This window comes from Pediculus humanus, genomic scaffold, assembly GCF_000006295.1.
Source record: "Pediculus humanus corporis 1103172107371 genomic scaffold, whole genome shotgun sequence".
NCBI classification, from domain to species: Eukaryota; Metazoa; Arthropoda; class Insecta; order Psocodea; family Pediculidae; genus Pediculus; species Pediculus humanus.
Window position 1 is genome coordinate 3,360 of NW_002986999.1, and position 5,966 is coordinate 9,325.

The following is a 5,966-nucleotide window of genomic DNA, read 5'->3' on the forward strand; positions in this document are numbered from 1 at the left end:
GTGAATGCCTTAATTAAAATTAAAAACTTATCATTAAATATTTTTAAATTAAAATTTAACGACATTTTTAAAAAATTTCCTTAAAAATTTTTTATTCTTTTATTGATTTCGTTTTTTTGTAATTTTTTAATTACAAAAAGCCAGAGTTAGAGTTTAGGCAATAAAACTTACTTTAATAACTGCATTAAGTTAAATATTATTAAATTTTGTCACATTTTTTTAAATAAAATAAAATTAAATTAAATTTATTTTGTAGGATGTACGGAATCAAAAGTATAATTTTGATAAATTAATAATTGTTTTAAGAGCTTTTGCTCTGTATATTTTATATATTTACTTTGTAATTACATTCATATAAACATATATAACTAATTTTTAAAATTTTTAATCAGTTAATTAATCATTGAAATATATATTTCAAGAAATTTTTAGATAATAATAAAACTTATCGATTATACATTCTATAAATTAATATTAATATATATTTTGCTAAAAACATTATGGAGATTTTAAATAAAACTAACACATATATTTTATTAAAAATATTATTAAAATTGTTCCATCAATAAAAAAAAAAAAAAAAAAAAAAAAAAATCAAGAAATGTGAATTTTATAATACGAGAAAAATATTAGCCCGACAATAATTTAGAGATCATCAATGCTCACAGCCTTTCCCCATGAAAAGATTCTTGCATCAATACACAAATATATATAAAAAAATCTATAATTATTTAAATTTATCATAATTGGTTAAAAATAAATACATTTTAAATATTTTATTATTTTATTCGATAATAATTATCTTTAAAAATATAAAAAAATAAAATAATTTTTGTCATCGTTTTAAGAATTTAATTTAATAACAGAAAAAAATTATTATGAAATAACCTACACAAAGTTAAAATTATTTATTTGTCAAAAAATTGAAACATTGCATAATTTATATTTGGAATATTTTTTTTTTTTTTTTTTTTTTTTATATTAAAAGTTTAGGTCAAAGATTAAACGAAAAAAAAAAAAAAAAAAAAAAAAAAATCAGTTAGTTTTAACGACAAGGGAAGCCAAAACAATAAAAACTGATTTTGAAGTAAATTAAATTTCATTTAAAAAAAAAAAAAAAAAAAAAAAAAACTTTTGCAATGTTTCGTTAAAATTTATTCTTTTTTTTTTTTTTTTAAGTTCAAAAAAATAATTATATTAAAAAAAAATTTAAATTGCAATTGTTGATTGCAATTTTAAGTTTTTCAAAATTAAACGTTTTGTGGATTGCTTAAAGTACCGGATGCTTGATTGGGAGATGATGAAGCACTGTTTAACGGTACAGTAGGAACAACAATGTTTTGAGCCGATAATGGCTGCGCATTATTATTATTTCCTCTACTACTGTTCAGATCTACGATAACAGGATATAGTCCGTGCATTGCAGAGGCGTAGCTGGGAGGAGGAGTAGGATATTTTTTAACAGCTGTGTCATAATCTGGCAGATCCGGGAGTAGATTTTGAACGTCGGGATCAATGAACTGAATAGTTCTCTGAGCTGAAACTTGTCTCAATGTGAGATATTTATAGCAACTCCAAACTACTCCAATAAAATACGCCTATACGAATATAAAATTAATGATTATTATTATCAACTGTAAAAAATTTTTTATTATTATTCACAATTGTGAAATATCTAAAAGGGAATAAAATAATTTTAATAAGGTTTTTTTTTTTTTTTTTTTAAACTAAGTACATATGATTAATTTTTTTTGTCGATAATTTACTTTTGAAACTTTATCGAACCTCAATGTGTAAGAATCTTAAAAAATTAAACAGGAATTAAAATGCAAATAATAATAATAATAATATAAAAAAATTGAATATTGAAAAAGTAAATTACCTTAATAGACATGATCAATAAAAATATGACTGCAGCGAAGAGACCTAAAGTTTGAGGGTGAAGTCCCATTAATTCATTTTGTAATGGTAAATGACTGCTTTGAACGATAAGTCTATTTATGTCTGGGAAATAACATAGGTATCCAATGGCTGATATACTAAAACAAATTCAATAGCATTTTAAATATTAATAGTATTCAAATTATTCAATTTGTAAAAAAAAAATTCTAAGAATTTTTTTTCGATTATTTTCAGTTTGTTTTTTTATGTTAGCATTGTTTAACATTAATTATTTAGCGTCATGACGTGACTTTGTTTATTGCCGATTATCACAACAAAAACTTTAACTCACTTCACTTATTGACATAAGTGAACGCCCTCTTTCATAATTTATAACTTTAATACAAACGTTGAATTTTTTTTTTTTTTAAAGAGTTAATTCCGATTATATTTCACATTTTCAATAATATTAAAAGTCAGAGTAATTACGGAACTATTTAAAAATTTTGCAAAAATGATTCTTAACATAATTGGTAATAAAAGATAAGTAAAATAATTTAATTACCTTGCAACACAAAAATCAAACACTTGAAGACAAAAAAATGGCATTAAGTAAGATGGTTTCCCTTTTACTGCTCCATACAGAAGTAAAAGTGTCATTGCGAAAGTACAAAATGTGACTACAACTCCAATATTCATATCCTCTAAAAAAGTATATTTTAAAATTAGACATTTTTTAGTTTGAAATAGTCAAATGTATTTATTTTCTATACTTTATGCATTAATAAAATTAATTCAAAGAGTAAGTTTATATATTAGTATTGGGGTACTGAATTCATAAAATACATACGGTGAATCACAGTTTTGTGTTCCCAAAATTTATAGCTATTAGATAAAAGTGGTTGAATGTTTTTAGAGCTTTTATTATTCATGAATATTTCAAAATTCGGTCCTGATACATCAAAGTTTATGTTATCAACTTCACTTAGCGGAGTAGGCAACACTGGATCCAGATCTTCTTTTGGGTAACTCAACAATATTGCCATCACTGGCAAAGCCATAACATGAAGCATCTGCATAATAATAAATATATTTTGTCTTGAGTTAAGAAATGACACATCACATTGAATAAAGACAAAAGTAACAAAAAAGAAGCCAATAATTAAAGTGCTAATTAAACTACTTTCTTACCAAATTCCATACTCCAATAAATATTGTACCAGTTCTTACATGACAGCAAAAACAACACCTCCAATCATTTCGGCGTTCACCAAATTTAAATCTAAGACTCTGCATTACCTGTTTTAGAAATAGAATAAAAAATAAAAGAATTTATTCTAAATAATAAAAATTCCTTTTGACGCTAATTAAAAACTCATTAATGCTTATATGACAAATCAACTAAATAAAAAAACAATAATCAATTATTGCGCAGTTAATCTGTTTCTATACAACCTAAAAGAAAAGGTCACTTAAAGATTTAAAATTATCTTAAAAATTAAAAATACAAACAAAGCGTATAATACGTAATACTAATTTATCAATAAAGCAGTGCTTAAATAAGTATTTGTTATAAGAATTATATTATTTTTATATAAATAACCAACTTAGAAACATACTTATAAGTTTAAATAAAATTTAATATGTTAATTGACACCTAATTTCAATATTGAAAAATTATTAAAAATTAACTATACCAAATGACGTCACGGCACAAACCAAAATAATGTAAAAGTCACAAATAAAAAATAAAAAATACAAAATGAAAGTATATTCTTAAATTATATTGAAACCCGAAGAAAAATATTGTAATTACGTATTATTAAAATAACTTAGTTAATAATTAAAACTTACTTTGGGCTTTTCTGCGATAATGAAAAACACAGAATTTTCTGTAATCGATTAGCAAAAAAAATTTAATTACCAACACAAAATTTTTCCCCTAAAATTTAGTGCCAACATTTTTATGCGCTTAAGTTGGTGTGCTTGATATTAGACTGTAAAAAAAAAACTAAATGAGTTTTTTCAACGTAAATATTTTAAATTATTAAGGTTTCGTATGTTTAAAAAGAAAAAAAAAGGCATTAGCGTGTTTTTAACTTAATTTATAATTAGTTATATATTTAAAAATGTCAGTTGATGTTGTTCCTAAAGACTTAAAAAATCTCAGAGCTTGTCTCGTTTGCTCTTTAATTAAGGTAAACAAGAATGGATAAATTCATAGTTTTGATGAAAAGATAAATCTTTCATATGTTGCAAAATCCTTTTTTTATTTATTTTATATTTATTTATTTAAAGAATTTTAAATTTTTTAGACTATGGATCAATTTGAATATGATGGATGTGATAATTGTGATGAATTTTTAAGAATGAAAAATAATAGAGAAAATATTTATGATTGCACTAGCTCTAATTTTGATGGGTAAAAATATTTGTTTTGCACTTTATTTATATTTATCGAAAAAGGTATTTAAATTTATTTAAAAAAACAATTACACAAAAAAATTAAAATTTTTTTTTAGAATGATAGCTCTTATGAGTCCAGAGGATAGTTGGGTAGCCAAATGGCAAAGAATTAGTAAGTTTAGTTTTATTTATTAGTTTTATCTTGATTTATTATAAAAAATTTTAATTTTACAATTATTATAGATAGATTTGTGAAAGGTGTTTATGCAATTTCTGTTGCTGGAAGGCTTCCACCACATATTATAAGGGATATGAAAAACAGAGGCATTATTTACAGACCCAGGGATACAAGTCAAAGATAACTGAAAATAATAGTCAGCTGTATGTGGAAGTTATAAAATTTGTCTGTGGATTTATTTATTTTGTTCATAAAAAATTTCATTACTATTTTAATCATAAGAAGAAAATAGTAAAAAAATTGTGGGTTTGAAAAAAAAAATTAATATCCTGGACAATTTCCATGATTTTTATTCCATTCAATCGCTGATCGAATTATCCCTGTGTTTCTGAAAAAGTCAACAGTTACAATGTTGGATTTAGTTTGCCAATCTTTTTGACGAAACCACTCGGTGACATTGTGGTTAACTGATTCAGCCATAACTCTTAAGCCTAAAATGTAAACCAAGATTTGTAAAAAAAAATAAAAAAAAAATATTTTTTAAAAAATATATGTAATTTTAGTTTTTTACATACCTTTAAGTCTATCCAAAATTATATCCAAAGTTGTTGGAGTAAGTTCAGCCATGGCTGACCACGATTCAAACGGAGGTCTGAAATTAAAATTTTCAAATTATACAATTATTGATTTAAATAAACAAATGATTTACAACTATTATTTTACCTAGCTATGAGTCCAGATAAATATGAATAAAGTTTATTTACACTTTGTACATTTCCCCATTTTTGTTGAACAGAATACCATAAAAAATTAAACTGAACAGCTATTTCTCTTCTATCATATCCAACAATTAATTTTTTACCCGTTTTCCACACCTGTTTTAATAAAATTTATAAGTAATTTGAAAAATTAAATAAAATTTAAAAATAATAATTAATTTTTTTATAAATTACTTGATCTAACGTTGCATCCCATCCCAAGTTTGGTACATAAAGATCATTCAATTCATTTTCTAAAAAATTAACCAATAAGTAATGTATATCTATTGAGGTAAAGCCTGAAAAAAAAAAAAGAATTACCAAGTTTTGTATTTATTATTCATAAGAAAAGAAAAAAAAAAAAACCAATTTGGTTTTTAATGATAATTTACCAACAGGAAATTCTTGAACATCTAAGATAACGATTTCGTTTGTGTTATTTATAAAAGTTTTAATGTCATTTAAAACAATTCTCAAAGGATGAATTCTTACTACTCCGTGATTAGCCCACCATTGTTCATTATTCCCTGAATAATATCCAACTCTTAAATCTATGTAACGTATGCCGTAAATAAGTTGCGCCAATACCGTTTCATCCTGTAACGTATTTTTAGTACAAAATTTGTTTTTGCTTTTTTTTTTTTGTAAAATCACACAATATATATATAGTTTACCTGAGTAATGGAATACTTTCTAACTCTTGTATTTCTTAAATTTTCTTCGTACTCTTCGTAAGCAGCAGA

General features: G+C 23.5%; 3 protein-coding genes across 3 annotated transcripts in view; 1 reads left to right on the forward strand and 2 right to left on the reverse strand.

Moving 5' to 3' along the window:
• Positions 1-1,250: 1,250 nt before the first annotated feature.
• On the reverse strand, positions 1,251-3,177 carry Phum_PHUM012540 (lysosomal-associated transmembrane protein, putative; the record flags this gene model as incomplete). Its single annotated transcript, XM_002422729.1, has 5 exons — positions 1,251-1,598; positions 1,883-2,039; positions 2,447-2,585; positions 2,732-2,954; positions 3,073-3,177. The coding sequence occupies 5 exons, from the start codon at positions 3,175-3,177 to the stop codon at positions 1,251-1,253; spliced, it is 972 nt and encodes a 323-aa protein (XP_002422774.1).
• Positions 3,178-4,010: 833 nt separating this feature from the next.
• Positions 4,011-4,649, forward strand: Phum_PHUM012550 (transcription elongation factor SPT4, putative; the record flags this gene model as incomplete). Its single annotated transcript, XM_002422730.1, has 4 exons — positions 4,011-4,079; positions 4,197-4,303; positions 4,404-4,459; positions 4,531-4,649. 4 exons carry the CDS (start codon positions 4,011-4,013, stop codon positions 4,647-4,649), a joined length of 351 nt encoding a protein of 116 aa, XP_002422775.1.
• Positions 4,650-4,786: 137 nt separating this feature from the next.
• Phum_PHUM012560 (uncharacterized protein) overlaps positions 4,787-5,966 on the reverse strand; it is a gene marked incomplete at both ends in the record, with an annotated part of 3,246 nt that continues 2,066 nt past the window's right edge. Inside the window, 5 exons of the mRNA XM_002422731.1 lie at positions 4,787-4,956; positions 5,041-5,117; positions 5,189-5,340; positions 5,419-5,522; positions 5,616-5,820. Of these exons, the coding sequence (XP_002422776.1) occupies positions 4,787-4,956; positions 5,041-5,117; positions 5,189-5,340; positions 5,419-5,522; positions 5,616-5,820 (708 nt within the window). The remainder of the gene's footprint in view (positions 4,957-5,040; positions 5,118-5,188; positions 5,341-5,418; positions 5,523-5,615; positions 5,821-5,966) is intronic.